At 44.3% G+C, this 27,673-nt stretch overlaps 1 protein-coding gene across 3 annotated transcripts; it reads left to right on the top strand.

Moving 5' to 3' along the window:
- Positions 1 to 484: 484 nt before the first annotated feature.
- On the top strand, positions 485 to 27,065 carry mbd5 (methyl-CpG binding domain protein 5). 3 transcript variants are annotated; one of them, XM_070957579.1, is made up of 10 exons: positions 485 to 533; positions 6,769 to 7,352; positions 10,284 to 10,386; positions 12,438 to 12,609; positions 12,966 to 15,377; positions 19,973 to 20,193; positions 20,293 to 21,414; positions 21,903 to 21,976; positions 23,276 to 23,354; positions 23,439 to 27,065. In XM_070957579.1, the coding sequence occupies exons 2-10, from the start codon at positions 7,240 to 7,242 to the stop codon at positions 23,499 to 23,501; spliced, it is 4,359 nt and encodes a 1,452-aa protein (XP_070813680.1). In that variant the 5' UTR covers positions 485 to 533; positions 6,769 to 7,239; the 3' UTR covers positions 23,502 to 27,065. The 3 variants fall into 3 exon arrangements, with proteins under 3 accessions (XP_070813680.1, XP_070813681.1, XP_070813679.1); XM_070957580.1 differs by having other exon boundaries at positions 20,290 to 21,414; positions 23,279 to 23,354; XM_070957578.1 differs by having other exon boundaries at positions 20,290 to 21,414.
- Positions 27,066 to 27,673: the final 608 nt, after the last annotated feature.

Genomic DNA, 27,673 nt, shown 5'->3' with positions numbered 1-27,673 from the left:
TCAACATGTCAGAAATAGTAGTGAGGCGTCAACATAATATCTGTAATTCAGAAAAATGTTTGGCATCATTCATTAGCATCTTTAATGCAGAAATCCTCTCAACTAAGCCATCAAAAGTGACAAAATATCAGTGGAGCTCTTTTCATAAGAAGAGAGAAACCTGATATGATCTTATATTCTGACACAGGACTAAAGTCACGTAACAGTTTCATGAAATACTGTTCATTTTAGACAGTTGATGCTCCCTGAGGAGCCCCTGCAGACCCCCAGACCCCGCTGTGGGAACCATAACAGAACAGAACAGAAGTACAGCTCTGTGTGAGTCACCCCACCCACAGATCGCGTGATTCTCCATTCTTTTGATAATGTTATTCCTAACTTTTGCCATGCAGAGTTTATGTATCTGAGCTCTGGAGGTAACGTGCATCACCTCTCCCATCTGCTGGCTGCTCCTGCGGCGCATGCGCAGTGCGGCTCTCCATCATTTCCAATATCCCAGTGTAGGAGAACCAGCAGAGGCAGAGAACTAATGGGTAGGCTTCTTATTCTTATTTTTCCAAAGGTCGGAAATGTACTGTGGTTCGCCGTATTCACCGTTTCGGTACCGGTATGCAATCGCTGGGATGCCCGGTTAAGAACGGGCTGTTTACGGTTTGATTTGACGCAGACAGAAACGTTAGTGCCTGAAAAGCGTCTCTCTCTTCTTCTTCGCTCTCTCTCTGCAAACGCAACGGGTTTGCACGGCTGTTAGCTAGCATGCTAGGCTAACCCGTGCTAACTCGGCCTGGCCCTGGCCTTGCCTGGCCCCTTGGCTCGAAACCTAACGCGGGCCTAGCTGCTTTTTACTTCGACAATTTGAGATCGGAATCTGGGCTGTGGGTCCTCAACGTGCACGGCCCCGGTTGCGATTCTCTTATTAAATGCTAAAACGTTATTGGCGTAGCCGAGCTCGCCCTCTAATTCATTTTCGTTACAACAAGCTAGCTGGCTAGCTAACTAACGGTAGCTAGACAGCTGACGCTTGGCATGCTAACCCCCAGCTAGTTCAGATGCTGTGTCCAATGCATCAAAAAGCACAGTCAGACAAGACTGATTTCGCTTGTTGACACGGTCACTTTTTAACGCGGAGGCCCACAGACGATGGAGTTTCAGTTGCACCTCTCTCCCTGTGACAAACCAAACAACCTTTAACACCACACGGCTGTCGCTAAAACGTTAGTAAAGCAACACTTGGCACAGTTGATGGGCAGTGTGGCTAATGTTCACCAAGCTAATTGGCTATTATCTAACGTCTGGGCACCTACGGTTGCTTCGTTCATGTACACAAGCCGTTGTTATGTTCTCCAGTTTTAGGAAAAAAGTCTTGTCATCCAGCTAGCGACGTAGCCAACTTCTGCAGCTGTCAACTTTGAAGGCTGCTGCAGGACAATATGGCTAATTTGCCCCTACAGCTAGCTTTAGCCAACTCCATGGGTTACAGCAAGACTTAAATGCTAGGTTGAGAATTAATGGACTTAATCCAGCCGGTCTCTGAAAGAGCAGTGGTGGATGTGTTGTGGTCCAGTGTGAGGAGATCAGGACACACTGCTGTATCATTTTGATGTTGCACAGTTTGTGTCTTATACCTTTTTATTTAATCATGCCCAGGATTATACTCCACTAACAGTACATGCTTTGCTCCCAGTTCTCCACTTTATTTTGTCAACATATGACAGACCCAGTTCATTCAGCACTACATCCAATTTTTAGAGAGCCGATCACAAGTGGGCAGCCCAAAATGCAGATAGAAATGCACCAAATGCTCATAATTTGTGACATGCTGTGCCCTGGACTGCTTAGTCAACTTTATACAGTGCCTGCTACATGATAAACACAAGGCGATAATAGCAACGTAATCGTCTAATACACCTGTGTGGCTGAACACAAATTTTTATTTTTATCTGCACACTATATAAGAATTAATGTGAGCAAAAGTCTGGTCATGAGTGGTTCCTTTAATGCACCGTTAGATCTCTCCGATGTCCACTGTATCAAAACAAAGGCTTTATTTTGCATATAACATGCTCTCTGTCTAGTGTGTGTTAAATTAACCAGACCTTAAGTCGCACTGAGACATGACTGCTGTGATGCACGTTCACGGTCAACAAATTTAAGGTTGTTCTGGACTGAGAGTCCCCTTGAATTTTCAGGTGATCCTCTCACCTTAAAGCTTCTAATTAGCGTCATTCATTTGGCTTTCAGGCTTCTGGTTCGTGTTGGTGGAGGTGAACATTTACAACAATGCAAATGCTGGAAGACTTTCGTTGTGTTGTCCCGCAGTCATTTTTCAGTCTTGTTCTGATCTGAATCATGGGTCGGCGGGTAAAGTTTACCAGCTGCTGCACTCGCTCGTAAATAAAAAGTTTGTTTACTTGTTCTGGTGTGGGTGAGTCAGGACAATTAGACACAAAGCACACCAAATGGCACAATATGGACCACTTTGATAATACCAGGGCGCGAGAGACAGACAACTGATTCTTGACCATGCAATGAAATGCAGACTAGCTACTTTGTCTGATCATATTCTTGCAAAATTTGGACACTGAGATAGAATATTTTCATTTACATAAGCTGTCATCCTTAATGGACCACAAATTCAGTTACTCAACCGTTGGCTGTGGTTCCACTTGTCATTCTGATGCGATTTCTCATCTTTTTTATTTTCTTTCTGAGACTGCATTGCTCTAAGTCTCCTTTTATTTATGTCTTTTTCTGCTTTGACGTCCTCTTCTTCTTCCATACTGCTTGTATGAAGTTTGCAGCTGGATTGAGTCCAAGCTGTGTAAAATTCCCATCACAGACAAGGCAGTTTTGCACCAAAACTTGTTCTTCCCTCCCCAAAAAAATATGTCTCCAATATTATGTTGAGGAGGAAAACGAGAAATAATTTAATTTTTTGTTGATTTTTTTTTTTTCACTGTTCAACTTTCACCCTTCTGAAAAGGTCAGATTTCCGAAGTGCCACAAAATGCATGACACCATTTTTGCAGTCAAATTGCAGACGTCAGTGACTCTGCAGTGACGTTGTCAGGCTCCACATTACTCTCCTTGTCATTTACTAAGGGCATTTGTTCCCTGCATCGTTTTTATTCTAGGATTAAATTCAGCATCCACTTCCATGTTCATTTCTTATTCAAAGTCAGGGGCAGATCATTTTTCTTTCTCTTGCATCTGATGCAGATCACTGGCTGATCATTGAAATGACAAGTGTTACCATCACCTCTTGAGACGCAGGTATCCTCAGGCTTTGAAATCATGTTTAACTGCTGCATGACAATTGATTACGTTTCAGTTCTTCTTTATTCTAGCAGTGATTTCAGAGCATCTTGAGATTATTATTGTGGCCACTGTTTTGCCGTCTTGGCACACCATCTGACCTGAAAATGACCCGCGGTTGTTTTTTGTCAGAGTGATGTGCACTCATCAAGCTTGATACGTCTTTGGATTTGCTTTTTGTAGTAATTTTGAAAATGTTTTGCATTCACCTAACGACTCATAAAGCTCCAATAAATATTAGAAATGTTATTGTTTTCAACCTGTTTTCGCCCACATGACCACATAGTACCTTTCTGCATACCACACATACTTATCAGCAGTATAACGCTTTTATTACAAAGCCTTTAAATGAAACATTTGTACTCGGTGTCTCTTGAAAAGCTGCCGTGAGTTGCTTACACAGTTGCAACTAGCATTGAGACGCTTAACAATTTGCATGACAGTCACACGTTCTGTCCAGATGAGGCGGAAATATATCCGTGTTTGTTCAAATTAATCTTCTAAAAAAGTCTGTCACCTATAGACTGGCCAGCTCACTGATAACCCGAGTCTTTATTGTATTTGTAAGTCCATTTTTATTGATATGGCCGCACATGTGCACATGTAACTGGATAGGACTGGACAGTTGGCAAAAAAAACATTCAAATTGTGATTATTTTGACAGATATTGTGATATTAGTCACGGTTTTAGTGAGTGTTTATTTTTTCATTTAATTTTCAGTGAAAAATTCTAATTATAAAAATGATGGTATAAGAAACTTTGATGCCGTCGAATCAAAGTTCTGTAGCTGCCGTTGTTCTGATGTACGTGTATTTTTCTACGAGTCGTACTTAAGCCAGTGGCTAGAGATAGCAGTGCTTGCGTGGGCTACAAAGCTATGTCGTAATGCATTAATGCACAGATAAAAATACAGCTTTAGCTGGTCCACCATCATCCTTAAAAAAAAATAAAAAAATCGACCTTAAGATGTTTACAATGCAATAATAATATGATTCATGCTGCGTTTCTGGCTGGTTTTTATGTTTCCACAATGTCCTGAGTTCAGCCACCTCGCTGCTCCTCTCTGCTCCTCTTTCCCCATCTCTCCGTCTCTTTCTTGTTGCTGTGAACAATAAATGCGAAAAGGCCAGAAACGCAATCTTTAAAAAGATCAGCCTGCAGTAAAAGGTTGCAGATTAGCAGGTATCGTATGTAATTTGGATGTGGTAGCTCTGGAGAAGTCAGGAAATGGTGGGGAAGAGATGGGCAGTAAAATGGGACGAGTTGAGATTTAAACATTAGTCAGGTGGCAGATTGAGCGAGTGTTGCTTTGCCAAAGGTTAAGATGAAAACATTTTGGCTGGGGCACCTGTGTCATTTTTAATCAAAATGTCTCCGGCTTGAGTCTGGTCCAGGACTTTTGCTGCATATGATTCCCCTCTCCCCGTATCCTTCCTATCTCTCTCTGATTTGAGCAAAGAAAAAAAGACAAAATACCAGATGGAAACTGTAAAAATGGAGGTTAAACACTTGTCACAGCCAGAGACATCCTCAAACAGCAACTCTGCACTCAGCTCTTGTTGGGAAAAGAATTAATTTTTTCTTTGAATGTGAACACAACAATAGAAATTCTGATTACTCCGTTACGTCTGCATTTTCCAAACATGGAGTTCTGTGAAATGAGATTTTAACGATGTGGTGGTCTCTCTGATAGGATGCTACGCGCCTCTCCTGAGATGATGAGGTGCGACTGTGGCTGCTGCGTATTTCCAGATAAACAGCATACGTTTATCTGCTGCCTCATTTTTACTGTGTGCTACCCTCCTTACCTCTCTTCCTCTGTGGTGGTGTCACTGGGTTTGGTCTCAGCAGCTCACAGGGCAGTTATGAGTCAGCAGCACCGGCGGCTGAGAGCAGGCTTTGCATGGAGCTCCATCACTCACATCCTGAATTCAGCTCCATTTACCAGCTTTGATGGGCTCCTGACAGTGTTTGAAATTCACTCTCTGAGACGGGGAAAAACTGCCAATAATGCTGCGTAACAATTAAATGGATTTTTGTTTGTGTGTGTTCTATCCATTGCGTCATACAGTATTTCTTTATGACACAAATATTTCTCTAAATTGGCTATACCATGAGACGAGAAGCATTTTAATGATTTATGCTGTGAGAGCTGTGTCAGTTTTGGGGCCTATTAAGATGTATTTTAATTGATTTTCAGGAAGCCTGGTCTGGTTCTGAGCTTTAAATTTATTGCAAAACATTTGAACTCTGGGTATGCAAAAAAGAAACGCATAGCAGAACAGTCCAAGCTGTCCCTAAGCAGGCGTTCAGACCAAAAATGTGCATTAAAACAACTAAAGGGGCTGCATCGGTGGGGGTGTGTTCCTTCAGCTATTTGTGAGATAATGAGACATGATCCAGGAAGTCCAGTATGAGTAACAGATCTGTGAATCTGAAGGCTTATTAGACTCCAAAACACTGTCCAGCAGTAGCTGAGCAAAGTTACTGCTGAAGCTGTTTTTATCTTCAGCCTCTGCGATGGCTTGATAAACGGCAGAAATACTGTGTGGACGTCACAAGCTGATTTATCTGAAATGTGCGCTTTCACAAATTCCATTGGCTGCAGTGCTGTTTTGCCGGATGACATCGTGTTGTGGCAAAAGTTGAGCTCGATTCAACTTTTTTGGAGGCAAACGTGCCTTTTTTGCTGAACTTCATGAATGAGGAGGCTGCGTTTTTTCCATGTAGGGATGAAGTTGGTGTGAACGCAGGCAGCTCTTCACATGAATGACATCCTCACTGATATATTTAAGTCTAACCAAAGCTGTGTACACTATGCCGCTATAATACACAGGAAAGTATGAAGAAATGTCAGGTTGGACAGATAAAATATGAAAGAAAAACCTAATTGTGGCATCCCCAAAGATATCACGATAATTATGTCATACAAAGAGCGTGTTGAAAATTTCAATTTGATGAGCTGTGTTTGGTTGTTTTTACACGCTTTTGCATTTATGAGCCAATCAGTGATGCCTTTATCGATTATTCTGCGGACAATTTTCTCATCAGTTCTGTCAGTCGACTAATCATTGCAGCTGTACTCACGATTAGCATTATTTAGACCATTTTACCTGAATGTCTTTACCTCAGTTTTAATGGGTCCACAAACGACAAAGGCAGCCTCAGACAAATGGTTTTATTTAGAGGAAAAAGAGCCTTTTCTTATAGATAATTGTTCATTTTTTATTTAGTTTATTCACCTGGTATCTCAGTCATTTTAATAAATCATTTAAAGATAGCTTTTCCAGTTATGCTGCCATTCAAAAGGACAGTGGAAATAACTGGTTGTACATGGAAACAAAAGTGTGAAAAATGTAAGAGATGAAATCCTGAACTTTTCCTCATGCAGAGAAAAGAGCTCGCACTGACCATCAGTTCATGTGTGTTCATTCTCTGTTCTGCCCACACAGGAACCATGGGAATACCACTACCCAACTGCGTTTGGGAACCAATATGTTGAACTCGTCCGACTGAGGGACTCTATCCTGGGCGGCGAAAGACAAATGGTGAAAGATTAATAATAAAAGAGCTCCTCGCAAAAGCACAGCGCACGGCACAGTGACTCAACTTCAGCCAGCATCTTCCCCAGTCAGATGGCTCTGAACGACAGGATGCAGTAATGGAGGTCCACGCACCATTCAGCGCCGTCGCCATGAAGCAGCTCAAAGGGTAGGGTCTGCCGTGAGCTCGCCTCACCCTACCCCACCACCCCATCAGCTCCACCCGAGAGCAGAGTCCTACTTTAAGCATAATCCTGCAGCTCTCCCCATCTCTGAAACCCTCCTCCACCACAGCTTTGGAACATGACGTGCATTGCGAAGACGCTGGTTGATGTCTGATATATATACCTCTGAGGTGTCGAGCGTAAAACCAGTGGAGCAATGAATGGCGGAAAGGACTGTGAGGCGGGAGATGAGAGGCAGGCCGTCCCTGTCCAGGTCCCCATTGGCTGGCAGCGCAAGGCGGAGCACGGCGGTGGGGTTGTATACATAAGGTAAGAAAAATACATCAAAGGATCCATCAAGGAAGTCTGCTTCTTGAGGATGAATGAAGAGGAAAATCTGTTGTAGTCGATAAATTACAAAACATTCTATGCTGTCAGCACTTTGATTAATGGGTCGCCATATTGTGTATGGCTGAAGGTGATGATAATTTTCATTATTGAAGGCAGAAAATAGTGGAACGTGTCCGTCAGGAGATTCCAGATTCTGTTTTTTTTTTTTTTTGTCTGACCAACAACCAAGCATATTTAACTTGCATTGTGTAACACGTAAAAGCAGCAAATCGCCACCATGAAGAAGCTGGAATCAGAAGACATTTATTTCAGGTGTCATATTTTGCTCAACTGTGGGCATGTAGTGAGGTTGTAAGGGTTTTGACGAAGAAAATTAGGAAATTGGGTAAGATTTTTGCCATTTTTTTGACAAATGTCAATAAAAAATACAGGCATGCTACTAAAGCTTATCAAACTGAACTGACTTTGAAATGATGGTGCATCTTTTAGATGTTCCATTAATGACTGCATCGTTTAGACGTCCAGAATTCAAAGATATTTCATTTACAATGATGAGAAAAGAAGTAAATGCTGTTATATAAGAAGCTGGAGCCAGAGATGGACTTCGACTCTGCAGCAGGTGAACAGAAACATGCAACGGATGTGTTTGGAAAAATTACAAATTCTGGTCAATTTTGATTGGAACTAGAAAATTTCACAAGCCCATCATTTAAGTGACCAGTTAAGTTTTGAAGTAATTAGTTTACAAAATCCACTCAGCTCATCCAACAGGGATCTTGGCTAATGGGTTGGATCCTCCAGTGCTCGTCGTGTCTTGTAGACTGGAAGATGGTGTCCTTCCCGGCGAATGAACACCAGCATGTGTATTTACCAGCCACAATGAACTAAAGCAGTTGGCTGGTGTCAGGTTTATTTTGGGTGTTGGAAAGAATCCTGTCTACTTCTGTGACCATGGCCTGATACTGTCACCGCACACTTGTATTTGCTCATGTTCTCTTACATTGAAAGAGTGCGTTTGCCTCAGTGATGTGCGACTGTAGATCTCACAGTAGATATTTCCACGGCAGCTTTGACTGATGATTCAGCCACTGCTTGTTTTGTCTAACTTATCACTGTATGTTTGATAGGATCAGCCAAATGGTACATGCTGTTCTTTCATTGGGGGCAAGTTTGAAGTGTTTCGATGGAGGAGTTTGTCAGCTCTCCCCACCGTTCCTTCTTATTTCTGCTAGTCGTTCATTAGTCCTGGTTTTACACTTATTAACTGGGCGGAAATAAGAAACCCAAATTTGACCATTATGTGGAAGCGCATGAATGTCATATTATTGTTTTGTTCCCACAAATCAAAGGAAGAATGACTGGAGAGAGTTAGGAATGATTTTCAAACTGTGTAATGTCCAAGCTCACCAGCTTCTGCCTGCATTTTGAAATATTCATTAGTGCAAGGGTTAGAGCGACATATTGATTATCTGATACGCTGGATGTCCAGTTTTGGAAATGTACGTTCATAGAGACCTCCCTTAACATGAAGAGCACTGAATTCATGTTCAGCAGCCACAGCGGAGAAACAAAGTTTAGAAAATGTGGAATTGGAAAAAGCCCTGAGCCTGACTGGATTAGTGGGGAACTATTGAAAGTCTGCGCAGAACAACTTTATTCTTTATTCTTTTATGGATTCCACATTAGCCTCCACAAAGTGATCACTAGTCTCCCTGGAGTCACAGGAGAGCAAAAAAAATAAATAAATAATAGAAATTAAAATCAATAAGGCCAAAGAAATGCAATATAAACCCAGCATTTGAGATCAGAAAAGCAAAGAAAGGAAACTCTGTCTTTGACCCGTTTGATGTTTGGAAGTTCCCGGCTGAAGGAGGACGACGTGCTGCCAGCTGACCTGAACTCACTTGACGTGTCCTGTAACCACAACAGAATTCCATAAACAGCCTGCATGAATAACAGAAGTCTTGATTTTAATTTGGCCTCCACAGTTAGCCAGGATAGCCGCTGATGCATCACACAGACATTCGTGCTATAAGAACAATGAAGAGCTCATCTCTCAGCTCTGCTCTGCTGGATTTGAAGCGTTTTTAGATATTTTTCAGCAGTGTTTGACCAGATGACTGGGCAGTAGTCCAGGTGTGACAGAACAGGTGACAAGTCTTAATAGAAGATGGAACACATGCAGAACATTTCCTTGAAATAGCAATGCCCTTTCCTGTCTTGGACACTGTAATCAATATGATTAGACCAAGACAGTAGCTCCTATGTGTGCTTAACTTGCACAAAAGGTAATTGTTATCTTGCACCTATTTAAAACACATCTTTCCACATTTTATTGTTTTGCTGTTCAATGTGCATTGTCATTGATTATCTGTGCTCTGCTGCAAGCCGAATTTCCCCCAGCGGGACAATAAAGAACTGAGTTGAACTGCCAATGTGATAGAGGCTCCTCCTCCTTCATACACGCTTTTTTAATTATTCTTTTTAATTCTTATGGATAGAAGGTTTCCACTGTGGTGTAGCACTGTGGAGTGGGAAGATTTCTCTGTTTGATTTCATGGTTGCAAGTCTGTAAAACCTGGAACAAAACCTGCCTCAAGGAGCTGCTAACCCACCTATCAAATTGTTTGTCTGTCACTGGAGCATTTCAGTTCCTTTTCTTCTTCTGAGTCAGGAATATATTTGCGGTGGGAGAATTAAACCTTGCTAATATTTCTGCATGAAAATTAAATGCAAAATATTGTCAGTTTTCAGAAGATTCAGCCCAGAAATATTATATGATCTGCAAAAAACCCATTTCAAACAGTGCAAAAGAGTGCTGCAACATGAACTCTCACGGAAGGAGAATTTGTGCTTTGGAGAAACAGCAGCTTCAGTCTCTCCTGTAACGTTGTTGTTGTCTGTGTGCAGTCCCAGTGGCTCGTTGCTGTCCAGCTTGGAGCAGGTGAAGACCTACCTGCTGACAGATGGAACCTGCAAATGCGGCCTGGAGTGCCCACTCATCCTCCACAAGGTAATTTTTTTGTCCTGATTCATTTAAAAACACAGCAGTAGTGGAGACATTTCTACAGCTGCCTCTTAACAGGGCTCCAGAAGAAGGAAGGCCAAGTCTGCAAATGAAATTAAAATGCTGTTGTCCAAAAATTACAGCTCAACAAGGGATTAAAAACTGTCAATCAATCCTTGCATTAGCAGGTGGTGTTTCTGCTCTTGGTCATCGTTCTCAGAACAAGCTGCATTCATCAGCTGTTCACTGCGAGGTAAAAAGTGAAGAAGAGGAAGAGACGGGAACGACGTGTCATTCCAAGCGTTGACGTCAAACAGGATTTTGGTTTAGTTTGGGGACTCGTGTCTCATCCCGTCTCTGCTGTTTGGAGACAGGTTGAAATGAAGTCTAACATTTTCAGACTTATTGTCTCTTTACGACATTTCCTCATCGTTACTCTTGCAGAAGTAAAAGTCAGCAAGGACGGTGTGTACTTGGTTGCGCAGGACTTTTTGACCACTCTGTTCTGTTGTCGAATCGTAGAATTTCAGTCAATGCCATGTGTTCGATTGATCCATTCAAGCACTAAGTGGACACAAATGTGAAAACATTTAACATTCCATAAGCCTCATGCAATTTTTAAGGATTATTCATTTCATTTCTTTTGCAAGAATTAAATGCTATTTAAATGTTTGTTCCATTTGGTAATTGCTTGTAAAAATTGACTGGCGTCTGGAGCAGATGCTGTGACTGTTGATCAGGAACTTTCCCTCTTACAGATTTGCACTTCGTGCAAGTCACTGGGAATGAGTGATAGCTAAATGCCTCTTCAGACTGTATGATATTTTAATTCAGAGCAGACAATCAGCTCTTGACGTGTCCTGGCCTCAAGATAGGACACGTTATTTGTTTGACATTCGTTAGCGCGGCTGTGAAGGAGGCGAAGGGATAGAGGGAGAAATGAGGAGGAAGTAAACACGTCTGTGTAGAGGAAATGGTGTCACACTAGTCAAACCAAGGTGAAAACAACTTCTGACAGGCCATTGTTAAAGTGATGCTTTTGTTTTTCTTGAGATGGTCTTTTGAGTGTCTAAAAGTCACCCCTGTGAGCTTGAAAGGTGGCTGTGAAAAGTTTGTGGTTTTGTCCTTCACGGTGGCCGTTGTCAGCTTGAAATACTGTCAGTTACAATTCAATTCTGACCAGTTTTCACTGTGCAAAATTGTATGAAAATTTCCCGAGAAAGCCCTCAAACCACTCATGCGGCATAATTCACTTCTCCACTCCCATTCCATATGCTCAACATGCATGAAAGAAATTGAAGCTGACCACTTCCGCTGGTCTCCGTGAAGGACCAAACTACAAATGTTCGGGTGTTGTGAGGTGTCGCTGTATCGCATTACACGAGGTAATCCAACTGATTATCCCTCTCTGAGCTAAATTTGTCCCCAGCACACCACGTCTGTCAGATCAGGCCATTATCAGACTGACGTGGTGTCAACTGGGAAAATGTTGACATCTCTGCTCTATTATTTATGTTTTGATAAGGGAGATGTGAACCCCCCCAAACCCGAAACATCCTCCATCCTCCGATTTTCCTCATTCCTCTTAAATTGTCTTCTCTTGACAGACAATGACATAAAAATGTGATGGTTTGATACTGCCATTGGTTTGACCCTGTTGCTGGCTCCCAGTATGTATATTTGGGATGTTAATCCAGAGTTCACAGGTTCACCTTTGCGTCTTCTCTTTATCTGCAAGTTTCAACTCTATCCATCTTTCTGTGTGTATTTTGACCACCTGAATGGATCATCTAAACAGTTATCTTAATGTATAATTAAAGATTTTGACTTTCTTAAAGTTAACAGTTTTCCTTTCCTTTAGCTTTCTTCTGTCTTGCTCCTCCTTCCACTACCAAATAGAAATAGTATTTTAAAAACTCCACAGGAGCCCACATCTCATTTTACATGCAAAATGTAATTCTTGTAGGAGCATCACCTGTTTTACCAGAACTAAAAATAAACAGACATGGGTAGCCGTGAATTTCACTCTTTTTCAAATCAACTGTCTCTTCTCTCAGGTGTTCAACTTCGACCCAGGGGCAGCCGTCAAGCAGAGAACGGCGGAAGACGTGAAAGCAGATGAAGACGTCACCAAACTCTGCATTCACAAGAGGAAGCTTCTGGCTGTGGCCACACTGCACAAGAGCATGGAGACGCACCCACCTCTGACGCTGACCAGTCCAGGGGGAGGTACGAGCACATGTAGATCCAGTTATTTCAACTTGTTTGAACTTGCTTCAGTTTGATGGCATCCCTCAGACACACACAGTATAATGTGCAGAGATATCTGCTGAAAGAAACATCAGAAAACAGCCAGATGTTGGCTGTTTTGAGATTTTCAAGTCTTTGTTTTCAGACAAAAATTGCACGTTTTGTATTGTTCCCAGTTAAGTTTCATCAGTTTGGTCAAAACACACATGAACTAGCTTGTTGTTTTTATAGTTGGCCAGCCACTGTGGCCTGCTGATAACTTTCGTGCCATGTCTTATATTTTGTCCAAGGTGTTGTTATCGATTTAACTCAAATGTGCTTTGTTTGGCTTCTAGGTACATCATCTGTGGTCACAGCGCATTCCACGACTCAACGAGCAATAAGGACTAAACCCCACGATGGCCTGCCCAATGCTGTTGGTCCAGACTGCAAGAATCCTTTTAAGATGATGATGGCAGCTGGTCAACAGCAGCAGCAGCAAAGGCTGTATCCACCCCAGGAGATGGGTGGAGCCCAGCAGCCAGAGCTCTACTCTGGGTACCCCAGGCCCCAAAGGCTGGGCAGTGGGGAGCCAGGCCCCAAATCCCCTTACCAGGTTGGTTATGGAGGCATGCTGAGCCCACCTCCCTCCAGTGCCAAGCTGTATGGAGATGGCTCACAGTCTCCCAGTGCAGACACTCTAGGCAGCCCTGAGGGCTTTCCAAGGACCAATCCTTGTGGGTTTCCTGGAGCCGGCAGTCCTGGCTCAGCCTCCATCCATGGCAACACTAGGACACCTCTTTCCCCACCCAGTGTAATGCTCCATGGCTCCCCCGTGGGCCAGCCATCCTGCGCCATGACAGGGAGGACTAGCACGCCCCTTTCTCCGACGGCCACTGCCAAAAGCCCTGTCATGAACATGAACATGCCACGGGGGAACTTCCCCCCTGGTATGGATATGCCCCGTGCAGCGTTTCACCATAAAACACAGCCCCCTGTGCATCCCGTACCGCCTCCTCCATCCATACCACCATCCTGTGCCCTTCAGAAAAGGCAGTTGACCTCTGAAAAAGACCCCTTAGGCATCCTGGACCCCATCCCCAACAAGCCAGTCAGCCAGCCCCCCACCAATACCCCAAACCCCTCCAACTTCCAGCCTAACATCCACTCTCAGGTACCAATGATGAATGTAAACATACCCCCTCCCGCCATCGTTCCTTTGCCAAGCAACTTACCCTTACCCACAGTGAAACCTGGGCCTGTGGGTCATGGTGGCCATGTTCAAAGGACTCAACAGGGTGGTCCGGTTTCCTCCATGTCCCCCTCCCCTGTCACTTCCCCTGTCCACATGGCCGGGCCTGCCCTTGGGAGAATGGAGGCCTCTCCTCATCGCTCACGCTCGTCCTCCACTTCCTCTGACCATGGGAACTTTGCAATGCCTTCAGGGCACCAGGCCCCATGTGGCACCATGAAGGTCCCTCCTCGTTCCCCCAGGTCGGCTATGGGGTCTCCCAGGCCGGCCATGCCCTCCAGCCCCTCCACCAACAAAACTGACACACTCCACCAGTACAAAGACTCCCAGCTGCTGCCCGGGATGGGAAACTCGATTGGCACCCAGCAGCACAGCAACCCCATGTACTCACCCACTCCTTCCTCGTCGTCATCCTCTTCTCTGGCAACCCCCAGCGTTTCTCAGAAGGGCCACCCAGGACTCCTGGGGATGCCCCTCAATCAGATCCTCAACCAACAGAATGCCGCTTCCTTCCCCGCCAGCAGTCTATTGTCAGCCGCAGCCAAAGCACAGCTAGCAAATCAAAACAAACTCAGCGCTGCTGGCAACAGCACTGCTGGCATGGCTGGTGGTGGTGTTGGTATGGCAGGCATGGGGGCAGGTGGAGGAGGTAATGGAGGAAGTAGTGGACACCCCGGCTCTATGAGCGGCCCTCGAGGCATGGAAGGACACAGCACTTTAAACCCAATGCTCCCGCCAAACTCCACCATGCTGCTCAACACTCCAGAGGGCCAGAGTGGTCGGGCAGCTCTTAGAGACAAGCTCATGGCCCAGCAGAGGGACCCCATGCGCAAACGGAGGCAGTCATCTGGCAGTGCTGCTGTAAACCACGACAACAGTAACAACATGGTCTACAACATGCTCAACAAGCGAGGCATGGGAGGACCCCACATGCCGGGGCCCAGTGCCACTGAGCAGCTGCGCAAAGTGGGCCGCCTCGGAAACCTTCCCCCAAACACCTCCATGGCTCAGCTTCTCCAGTCCATGAGCTGCCAGAGCTCACACAACCTGGCTGGGAACAGCCATCGTCCAGGTCTTAGCCCCGGCCCAGGGCCTGGTCCTCAAGGAGCTGCACAGCTGCACTACAACGACAGCACAGGTATGGTTCCTGGTGGCCCTCAGCAGAATCTCTTAGCTCAGCAGAGGCTGCGGGGTCCAGGAGATGCCATGCAGCACTGCCAGAACATGGACACCTCTGGGGGCCATCTGGCCTCTCGTCCAGGCCAGTTCCCTGACATGATGGCCCAGATGCAGGCGTCCTCCATGAGTAACTGTGGGCCTATGGGGCCAGGAGGTGGACCGGTGGGTCCTGATGGCATGCCGCTGGGACGCCCCAACACTAACCCCCCACCGCTGTCCCATCCAGGCCCTCATCCCTCACAGCAGAACCTCCTTCACGGTATGGGGCGGGCGAACATGCCGGTGATGCCGCATGGAGGTGGTGATGGAAGCTGTGCACAAACCATCTCTGATACAGGTGACCACTACAGTACATCATCTGTGCTCAGTACCTGTATGACATCTAGAAAGAAGATGAAGATACAGCTGGAAAATGTTCTCACTAAATTAATAAAAATCTGTCATCTTACCAGTAACTCCAGATTAATAGGACCTTAATTGTTATAACCACAAACATCATTAGATGATTCACACTGCCTGCTATAGAGTCATACATTTATGCGTTATTCATAGTTTACAACAACGGTACAGTGTGTACTGGTGTTGCTAAATCTTTCAACTTTGAGGCTTTTTTATTTAAAAAGCTGGTGCCTTCATATGTTATTATTAAATTTACTTTGTTGACAGGTCATATTTCAGACAATTACATTTCATGGCAAAATTTTTATGATGTAAGCATGACATTGATTCCAACCATGGTGACTTGTTATTACTACTATGGTTACTGGTAGCCTATCATGGTTACTAGTTATCGATTGATAAACGCTCCTCAAATCATGAATTATGCTAATGCTGAACTGTGTTACATCTGTCCGTCTTGTCGATTTGAATTCTCAGCAGCTACTTTGACAATCACACTCGATCCATTTCTAAAAATCCCAAAAAATAATTATTATTTCTTGACTTTTTCAAAATGACTGAAAGGACAGAAACCACGCCATAGTCCAAGCTGACCTCCATCTGGTTCGATGATGGTGTTGATATCCTGCTCAGTTAATGAGTGTATATCCCCTCCCTTCCTCATGATAAGCTAACAGTTGGACGAAGATGCGGTTTCTATGGTTATGAGTGAACTAAAACCAGAGGATTTAGGTGATAGGCCCCGAGCCTAGACAGTCGGGCTCCTCCAGTATCTCTGAGCTAATGAGCAGGCCCCTCATCTTTGGAAGCTCAGCTAATTGTCAGTCAGCCAGTGTTTCTCTTTGTTTTATTTGTATGCTAGCATCAGTCAATGGTGTAAGAAGATGGAAATGGGATCTGGATCACGCTTTGAGGGAAGCAGCCCAGATAGGGCGCTCTAAAGAGCTTCTCCCAGCTAGCTGGTCGCTATAGTAACGATAGACCCTGAATAGAGACCAGAGCGAAGCCTTTGATGAGGGTTTAGGCTTGTGTGTGTGTTTGAATGACTGTGTGTGCACATCTATGACTACTTGTGCGTTACAGTGTGTGTGCCTATATTTATTTGTGTGCATGTGCATGACTTTGTGTGTGACTGCATGTGTTTTTGTGTGTGTGTGAATGCGCGTTCATGTTAGCATTTGTTTTGAAAGCACTGAAAAGGCCTAGATCTTGTTTTTTTTTCTTTTCTTTTCTTGCCTGCTGTGGGTCTGGGCTGTGAGTTTGTGTATTCATTGTCCGTCTGTATGTCTTCATATGGTTTATAATGGAGATATCAGAAAGGTCTGCGAGGCCACCTGTTCTTATCACCTGGTGCTCCGTTATTCTGCATCTCTCCTATGTCAAGTCATTGAAATTCAGGTGGTCTTGTGCAGGAGGTAGCCTATGAGGTTTGTCAGCAGTCCTGTGGGGATGAGAGGAAAATAGTTGTTAGGAATTGCGGTTTTGACATTTTAATCAGCTTGTTTGAAGCATCTAGTTGTTGTTCTTTGACTTAGGGTGGATCAGCGCTGTCCTGATCAACTTTTCTTTGGCCCTTAGGTCTGTAGTATTGCCTATGTGCTGATACTGAGTGTGAGTAGATATTAACAGTTATCTAAATGTTGAATAAATATGTATCTGACACTCCAGCAACTGATGCACCTTCATTTTCACTGTTTGAGCCAAATGCTGGAGGTCTTGGTTCAACACTATAAAGTTGATCAGCTACTGAGCGCGATGTTGTTTTTAGCACTCACAATAGTTCAGCTCTTCTCTTTTGGCTTCCCTCGTACTCAACCAGATGCTTCAGCTTGAGGTGGCGAAATAAGTCCATAATCATCAAATTATTGTAAACAATATGATATAACACACCCCTAGCTGTGAGCTAAATGCAGCGTACACTGCTCTTTGCTAACGAGAGGAGAGATAACAGCTTTGTTACAGTTGGATTTTAACTAATCCATCTATTTTGCCAACCTAGGTGATCAAACAGAGTCAATCACCAGTGCAACTAAATAATGGAAAGGAAAGATCGGATTTGATGGGTTTTATTTTTGCTGATGCGATGTGTGAAAATACGCTCAGATGGGGCCTGAAGTTGCATTTAATTTTGCAGAAAGAAAGAGAGGTCGATATGGCTGCATGGCAAAGTTCTATTTCTCATTCTGATTGAACCAACATGCAAGCACATCTGACTCAACACCATATGGAGTTTAACACTCCAACCTGTTGCCTCCTCCTGTTCCTTGTGTCTGTTTTTATTATTCAGGGTGATGTCTATCTCTGTGTGTTTCTACTAAATTTTAATGGCTAGTTCCCTTTGAGCCATGGGCCTCGTCACTCTCAATATCAGCCTGGTTGCAGTCTAGACGACCATGTGTGTCCTGTTGTGTGTTGATAATCAGATTATTGTTTAAGTCACTTTCAAGTGAAACACCAACCATCTGCTTCTTATGATCACACAGTTGTGAGGATTACCCACTTGTCTCCATTTTAAATACTTGGCTTTTTTTGCCACTTCTTTGAACACAGAGCAGAGATTAAAGCCACCCTGCAGAGTTGTCAGTGTAAGAAATCATGCTTTTGTGTTTGCATTCAGTGTTTTTGACACACTGGATGCATTTCTCACATCATTTTTGGCTTGCAGTCTTCTGCTCCTGTGTTTTTATTGGTGCTTTGCTACCATTTTGCCGCCGTTAGCTGTTACCGCCCTCTGCAGTGGGAATAAATGTGCTTGTGCATGTACATCCTCGTGTCATGATCATAGAACATGATAAAAACAATTAGGGGACCCTGTCATCAAAACATTGCTCTGCAGTGCCTCCAGTGGTCTAAAATTCCTCTGTGTTGTGAAGTAAAAAAAAAAATCTCACAAATTACCACTACAGCGAATTAAGTCACCTCAGCTCCTCAAAATGGTCCTTCCACTGACTGCCTTGGAGGCACAAGCACATAAGCACTCACAGGCTCTTGGGATAACTGAATATTCTGTCACCAAATGGCAGATGTTATGCCTCTGAGTAGCTCTGCAGATTTTCCCCTACTTGAAGCTAATTTGGATGACATGTTGGGGATCTTAAGAGCACTGAAAGCTCTTTGAAAGTGGCCTAGTCAGTGGCTTTTTAGCATTAGCCTCGAACCATCTGTTTCTAGACAGCTCACAAGCCCCCCCCCACCCACCCACCCACTCTTGCCATCAACAAATACCCCAAAGTTCATTGTAAACCCCCCCAGACCTCCTGCCACCCAGCTGACCGCCCCCCCATCCCCCAGCAGGCTAAAATCACACCACCCAACCCTCGTAACCCCCCTCATCCGCCCACCCAACTCCCCCAACAAGCTTTCCTGGCAGTGGACAGCACCACCAATCATCACTCGGTTCCCATGGCAACCTCCCCCGGCAACAGCCGTCACTATATCATAGCAGTAGCGGAGGATGTGGGGAGGAAGGGGGAGGGGGCTGGCCGAGTCGTGGCTCTCAGCGTTAGAGAGGAGAGAGAGGGGAAGAAAGAAAAGAGGAGAAAAAAATGGAGAGCACACACAGCTGCCCTTCAGCTACGTAGCATCGCACCAGCTGCTCCAGTCGCCACTCGTCCACACACACACACACACACACACACACACACACACACACACACACACACACACACACACACACACACACACGCACGCACGCACGCTCAAAACACAGCGTTAGGCCTCAGAGATTTTGTATTTGCTTCGGCTTTGTCTGCATAACATTGCTGCTGGGCTTTCTCTCCATTCATTGATACATCTGTGGCCTTGATATATGTTGAACATGTTCTGTCCTTGCACGCTTTGCTTACCATTCTGTCTGAACTGCGCATCTGCCAGCACGTCTGTCCGTTAGTTTTAAGAGCAACAGATTGCTGTGCAACTTTTTCTTGTGTGGTATAAGTCTTGAGAAACACGAGCCCAGCTTTGCCGTTCTTTTTCTGGTGGCAGTCCAGTCAAGTTTCCTGTGTATTGAATGTGCTTGGTCTGCTCCCAGTTGTGCTTTTGTATTTTTTATACGGCAGATTGCTTGCAAAAGCCAGAATGGAGATTCAGCAGATAATGCAGATTATTTGTACGCCTAACTCAGCAATTGTAAGTTAGGTTGACAAACAGATTCAAGTTGTTTGAAGCACAATTTTTCAACAAAAAGTGATGATAAACCATCTCATCGCTGTCTGATTTGGTCCATATATTGAAGTGATGGCAAAGTATGATGTATATTCAGAGAATGACTCAACAATTTCCAACTATGGTAGATGTGTCTGTAATCTGTAGTTTGCTTTTCTAACTGCTGCTGGTGTTGGAAAAGCCCAGTTGTGTTGTGATTTTAGCTCAGATACTGAACAGGTTGTAATAATGGTATTTGTCTGTTGTGATCTTTTTCCTTAAACGTGAGCTTATTGGAAAACACTCTCCACTGTCAGCTGAAGGCACAGAGGTGCTGTACAGATGCAGACATCCATTTCACACATATTGTATGTCCCACTGGTTTTGCAGGCAACGGCTCATCCCTTGGCTGTGGCATGGGTGGGCTGCAGCCACACGTTAACGCCGGTGGAGGTCAGATGTACCAACAGCAGGTCCACCAGGGCATGCAGCAGGGAGTGGCCTCCCACCCAGCCTACCAGGGACAGCAGCACTTCTCTGACAACCCACCCTACACAGACAGCAACAACGCCAACGCTGGCTCCATGGCCTGCCTCTACCAGAACTACCAGGTTGGATGATGAGCTGTATTTTGATCTCTGCAGCGATTTAGATCATTTGATAAAGACATTTTTTGTCATGTTGTGACCTTGTTGTTGTGTCCACAGCAGGGGATGTTGTCGCACCCACAGTTCGGGGAGGGGCAACAGCCCCAGGGTGAGGGGCTTCAAACAGGCTCTGACAGGGGCCCTGGCGGAGGCCCAGAGTCGGTGGACGCCATCTACAGAGCCGTGGTGGACGCCGCCAGCAAGGGCATGCACGTCACCATAACCACCACAGTGAGCGGGACCACACAGGCGAGTCCGGTGCCTGCCCTCAGTGCCATGAGTGCCTTCACTGCCTCTATAGGGGAGCCCGTCAACCTCCCGAAAGCAGTTAGCACAGTTCTGCACGGGCACCAGGAAGGGGAGGTGTTATCCCAGCAAGCCAGGCCGAGGCAGGTGAGGCTGGGACGGGGTCAGAAGAACATGGATCCAGGGAAGAGCACTCCAGACAGCCACGAAGCCAACGACTACTTCCGCTCTCCTGGCCGTGGGACTCCGAGGGGGCAGTGGGACGGGGAGACGCAGCACGGCGGAGGCTTCGACACTCACAGCAATAACAGCGCTTGGGGTGGTGAGGAGTTTCTGGAGTGCTCTACCCAAGTGAGGAGTAGTCCCTGCATGGAGCGACCCGCCAGCCTGGCCCCCGCCCCACCCTGCCCCACTGAGGGGTCCAATGACCATGGCCTGGCCATGGCGCACGACAAGGCCTTTCTCGACGATGGCTATCGCTTCAACAACTGCAGCCGGACACCTGCAAACTACAAGGAGCGTCTGGAGCAAACGGTGGAGCGCTGCGCCCACATCAACGGCGCCACCCCCCACTTTAACACTCGAGGTTACGGAGAAGTCCTGGGCCCCCCACGACAGGAACTGACGGGGGACGACCAGTCGCCCAGCTCCTCCACCAGCCTGGAGGGACCTCTGGCCACAGCCAAAGACTACAGCCACTACAACGGCCACTTCAACGGCATGGCGCCCAGCCCCTCGGACACAAAGAGCCTGAGCAGCGAGGAGGACCTGCGACAGCCGGACTCGCCCTCCTCGGAACTGCTTCACTACCGGTCCAGGACCTTCAACATGGGAGAGCTGGTCTGGGGCCAGCTGAAGGGCTTCCCGTCCTGGCCTGCCAAGCTGGCCGGGGACGAACAAGTGCACAGCGCTGCTATGCAGCTGAGGGAGCAGGCCAAGGTGAGAAACCCGTCTGTGACCACCTGTCATTATTTCAGCAGCCAACTTTTCAGGCTGGAGGCTGCAGAGTGACGGCTGCGGCGGCAGGCTTAACAAACTTACCAGCCATATTAAAGTCATGTAGGTGTTGGGTTGCAGCAAATTATTTTCCAGTGTAACGTGGATTCTTGCCAGAAAGTCAAGATGACAGAATAAATCATATGTGACTGTAACCAAGTTTTCTCCAGATGGAAACCTACTGCATCGCTGAAAAGTCAGAAGGAAACAAGCAGTTTTGTCCACCGGCCATCGTGGCAGATGGATTCCAAAATGCTCCGAGCACTTAAACCGTTTCACCTGCCAAATCAGAATTTCAGAATAGAAGAGGTCTTACTACAGATGACTGCCAAATTAACTGGTAGACAGTACATCAGATTCACCACGATCGTCTCACACTGCCACCACGCTGTCCTGAATGTACTCAGATGTTTTCTCCTGTCTCCATCCAGGTAGAGCCAGAGAAGTTAAAAACACTAACTCACGACTTAGAGGCACTTGACCGAGCCGCCAAAAGAGGCCTGAAGTAAGTAAACAAGCCCGCCATATTGTTGCTTCAGTCAAAACAATTTATTCTTGATTTCAGGAAACATAAGCAGCTGTTCAGTACTTTGGAATCACCTGTCTGATTGCTGAGAGCACTACTCTGCATTTTCGAGTTGTCTTTCATGCTTTTAGGTTGAGGAAGGTCCTTTTTACAAATAGGTGCTATTTTGTGAAGGGTTTGCAAAAAGGGTGGTGTTTTGTACACGGAGAACAAACACTGTATGATGGTTCAACCAGCATGACAGCGAAACAGGCACAAAGAGACAGACCTGTTTTAAATGAATAGAATGTATTTGACGTCTAAATTGCAGTGTATACAGAAAGTTTTGTGTCAGGCTCTCTTTTAAATTTGATTAAATTCATTCATTTTCTCATTTGTCAACACACAACACAGGTTTTTGCAGTGTTTTGTTAATGACTGAAATCGTCTTGAGCTTTTGTTGTAACCACTCGCTGCATCCTACCAGTCCACCTGTTCATACGTGACATAATTAGTAAAGGCACACCTGTAAATGAACATGCTTTGTGGAGATGGGTGAACCAGACAGAAGGACAACCATCAGCGCAGCAGTCCACCAATTACGCCTTTGTGGTCGAGGGTTCAAAGGGAAGCCAGTCCTGACTGAAAGGCACATGACAGCCTGCTGGGAGTCAGCCACAGGTCAGAAGAAGCCTCTGGTCTGATGAAACGGAGACTGAACTGTGTGGGCACCCTGAGCATCACCTCGTTAAGACCATCCCTGCAGTCCAGCACCGAGGTGCAGCATCATGCTGTGAGGATGTGAGGGACTCGTCAGAGGGCAAAGATTGATGCACAAAGTGATCCAGAGTGAAACCCTTTTAGAGTGCTCAGGATCTCCGGCTGAGGCGAAGGTTTCCGTTTCAAAAACAACCCGAAGCCTGCCTCTGCAGGAAAACTCTGTGTCAGTCCTGGAGTGGAGATGTTCTAAGATTCTGCCAAAAAGAACTACTTCCAAAAGAAAGGCGTTCAGAGCTTGTGGGATTGTTTCCAAAAAGATTTGAGGCCATTTTTGATGTCAGAGAATAAAGAATAAAGCACTAAATTAAGGGCCTGAATACTTATTTAATGGCACATTTCAGTCTTTTATTTCAATACATTTACAAAACACTCCAAAAACCAGTGGTTGCTGTGTCATTGTGCCGCGCTGTGTGTGTAGATCGATGAGGAAAAAACGTCAATATAACAGGTGATTCCAAACTTCTAAGTGATGAAACACTTGATTCGCTGTAAATAATGTGAAATGTTAATGTCGTCCAGCAGACCGGGGAAACTGAATAATCACTTGGAAGCTGCTATCCACGAGGCCATGAGTGAGCTGGATAAGATGTCGGGCACAGTGAGTATTGATAAGATCTTTTAGGAGGCTTTCATGAAGCGTTTTAATCCGGCTGATCACCCTGATGTTTCCCTCTGCCATCAGATCCCGTCCAGGGATCGTCAGGTGAAGCTCCCCAAGCCTAAGAGGAGGAAGATATCCAGATAACATTGAATGTGTCGGCCCAAGAACGTCCTCAAAGCCTTCGGAGACTTCGTCCGTTCAGCCTTGATGCGATCTGAGCTCTCTAACAGGTGCTACACATGGACTTTCAGTGGTACATCATTGTTCCATGATATCAACTTGACTTAACTGACTGACCACAGAAGGTGCTGGAAATTCCAATCACCACTACAGTTTTAACTGTAGAGAAAAAAAAACCGAAAAGAAATAGAGGAAAAATGTCAAAAACGGTTGCAATTTGTCTACAGCTCACTGAATTAACTATTTTTTTCTAGTATAAGATAGTAAAACAAACAAAAAAAAGCTACAAGCATTACCTTACATATTTAAGAAAAATAGACAGTCCAAATATTTCTGATACATTTTCAATATGTATATAGATAATCCTGAAATTTCATGCTATTAAGAATTGTATGTAAATATTGTACAATGTCATGTACAAGCATACCTAATGCACATTTTATCTTTTATTGTACAAAAACAAAGCAGAAGTGTACCAATGTCTTGGTTTCTATTCAGAAATGCGGTTGCGTACGGCCGCATGCATAGGATAAATAAGAATACAGCCTAAAGCTTTTATATGATGAACTGTAAGACGTGCTGTTTTTTTGTTTTTCTTTTGGTTTCTTTTTGTAAGGGAACAGCAGCGGAACAGGCATGAGTTATATGAGTTCTCCATTACAAAAGTCACTTCACACCAGTTAAGTGTTCATTTGTACTGGGGACAAAAAGCTGAAAAAGAAAAACAGAATGAACTTTACCAGCAGAAAGTGTTCAGTGTTCCCCCGAGCAGGGTGGGAAATAACCACCCGTCTTCATCTGCTCCACCAGTCACTGTGACAGCAAATTCATCACGTTTGCAGAGTTGGTTTTGTGATGAGAAAGTCGGGTTGGCAGGTGTTTTTTGGGGGGGAGGTTTACCAGTCAGCGTACCTGGCAGACAGAGGGACGTTGGTTACCTGCCGATTTTACAAGGGAAAATCCATCTTCAGGCGCTTCTCGAGTCAGCTTGAGCTGCAGTGATTAGTGAAGCAACAGAAGAATAATTGGCGACTGTGTGATGATCAGTTGTTGATAACGGCTACATGCTGTGCATCTATTAGTGCCATTACGGTACAGGTGCCTGGAGTGGCCAAAAAGGATGCTCCAAGCATTTCAAACCTATCAAATAAGTCTATTCTGATCATATATTAGGAGTATTAGATTTAGAGCAAATGAAGCGGACGCAACACGAGCTGACCGCTGAGAGTGTGTTTGGGTGGATTTTCCCTTCAGTCACAGGCTGCATTGATGGATTCTGTCATTTGGTTGTTGTGATTCTGTTCTCGTGCTCGTTTGTACAGTGATTTCTCCTTGACTGTAGTCGTTTTTGCCACAACGATAGCTTTAGGTAGAGTAACCGACCTCAGAGGCAGAGTCTAGATTATCATGAGGAACACTAACTTGGTTTTCAAGAGAGGTGAAGACATTTGTCGCGTTTAGGGGCCTTGTGTTTTTTTTTTGTTTTTTGTTTTGTTTTTTTTGGTCTGTTTTTCTTATTGATGTAAATTATTTATGTACAGTACTCCATATTTATTTTAAGCTTTACAAATGTGCTAGATGGCAATAATACTACCAAGAGTTGAGAACTCAAGCCTTATATGTGTATATGTATGTTTTTTTTTGTTTCTGTTTATTTGACAGTGAGTAGATCATGTTTCCGTTACAAAGGTCATGTTCCCTTTTATTTAAGTGAGCATTACACATAACACTTACAGCGAGGCGTTCTGATCGAATGTCTTTGTGACACAGCGCGTCACAGATTTCTTCGTTAAAGGAAAAGACCGGACTATTTATGAATATGCACATCTGAGAAGGCGTTTATGTTGGTCATAAATGCAGTTTTAACACTACTAGTTTCAAAATCCTCACTTGATCGGTCTTAAAATCCACCATGATGCACAGTATTGGGAACTCTGGATCAACTGAGACAGAGGTGAAACACACACACACACACACACACGCACACACACACACACACACACACACACACACACACACACACACACACACACACACACACACACACACAGCTGCTCTTCCAGATCAAAACCAACAACAAACTGAAGTCACTACAGAATTGTCGAGTGCAATATACCAGTCGATGGCGAAGATCAACAGCTCAGAAACACTGCGTCTCTTCCACATTTGACTCCTCTCCTCTGCATCTCCGTCTTCTCTCACATGTCCGAACCTAAGAGCCATGGAGTAGTAATTTATTTGTAGCTTTACCTTTGTTGCATGTCCACACAGCTGTCGCAGCCGGGCTCAAGTGTCATTTGAATTCAGTTTGTGCAAATTACTTGAACTTCTCAGTCAAAACGTTCTGTATTTCTGGCAAGAGAAACCCAACAGTACGCAACTCTTCTCTTTGTCCCTCAGTAGAACACAAAAACACTACTCTTCAAGCATCTCCACAAAGACAGACAAGGTGTTACTGTAATTTGTGGTGAAGAATCCCACAGATGTTTTATCATGTACCCCATTTCTTCAACAAGGAGCCTCAAACCACATTTCAACAGATCTTATTTTGCTCACACTTTGAAGATCCTTCAACTTGTACTGTATTTTCCAATGAGATCGCTCACTTGTTACAAAACTTTCTTTTTTTGCCGTGTGCACACAGGAAAATTGAAGGACATTTTGAGGGAGCGCTGAATCTGTAGCAACGTCAGAGTATTTAGAGGCGAATACTGCGCAAACTGAGGATTTCTAAAGGATTTGAAGTCAAAGTTATGGCTGAAGGACTTGTTGAATCGCCACCCTTTTTCCCCAAAATGTCTGTTTTTTTCAGCGTGCACACTTTCAAGACCCTCAGAGTTGAGTTTTCACTGTAATCTGTGGCACGGAAATCCTCCGGCCGGTTTCAAAATGTGACGCTGGGTGTCGAGAACACGTGAGCCCTTTCGGTAAAGTTCATTCTGCCCCCCCACCCCCCGTTTTTTGTGCAATGACATGCAGGAACCCGGTCTCATGTTGGGAACCCATGTGTTATGGATCTGTTCTATCAGTTTCATGTTATTTGTGGTCAAGAGTTCAAAGCATTTTTGTGTTTGAGATGGTCTGTGCAGTCTATTTTTTCCTCCTCCCGCCTGTGATTGTGTGTGTGTTGAGGTGTGAGTGTGATTTTTTTTTTTTTCCAGTGAACTTGTTTTCTGCTCTTTGAATCTCATCCCCCTCTTCCTCCTCCACCCTTTCGTTGTCAGTATTTTATTTTTTCAACTTGTAATTAAGTATATATTTTCTCACTAATATATACTTTACAAAAATAGACTTGCGTGAAGTATGATGTGCACTTGATTGCTCTTGTTTATTTTTCTTTTTGCATTAATGTGGGCTATGGATAGTTTGTCAGAGTCCATTATTTTGAGATTGTTTGGACTTTTTTTTAATGGTTTGATGTAAGCAGCATTTTTTGTAAATATTGTGAAACATTACAGGTCATGCAGTGATGTAACATTTTGAATAATGTTGCACAGATGTTTAAGATATTAAAAACATGGTCACTCTTACTTGAATAATCTGGTGTGTATCGTGTATTTATGCTCCCTGTTTCTTGTTTCCTGAATATTTGTCTTATGTTGTTATTCTACATTAAAAAAAAAAAAGATTTATTAATTATTAAGATTTATTAATTATTAATATTTATTATAAATGAACAGTCAACCCAAGTGTAGTTCAGTTTGACGCCATGTTTCTTGTTGCACACTGACCTCTTCTGGCCAAATAGAAGACATAAATGAGGTACATTTAGCATACATCACCTGGAAATATGGAGAATAAAGAGAATAAAGCTGCTGATGAAGCTCATGTGATATGGAAGAAAGGTCCAGAAAAGCTGCTAAATGGATGCTGTGGCGAGTTTTAATTTTAGTCTTCAAAATGAAACACAATTTCCAATTACATTCGACACGATTTCATTTTCCAGAAATGGCCGTCGTAATAAAGCCAAGGTTAAAAGATAATGTGGGCGAATTTGTATTAATTATCAGTTTCTTTTTGGTGTATTATTCGTGTTATGAATTATAAAAGGAAACTTTATCATCCAAATCGACGAATTCAGCCATGATTTGAATTTTCACCTCACTGTAAAGTGTCACTAATGAGTATCCTATTAC

Source organism: Chaetodon trifascialis, chromosome 24 (genome assembly GCF_039877785.1).
Source record: "Chaetodon trifascialis isolate fChaTrf1 chromosome 24, fChaTrf1.hap1, whole genome shotgun sequence".
NCBI classification, from domain to species: Eukaryota; Metazoa; Chordata; class Actinopteri; order Chaetodontiformes; family Chaetodontidae; genus Chaetodon; species Chaetodon trifascialis.
This window is presented reverse-complemented; position numbering and strand designations above follow the sequence as displayed.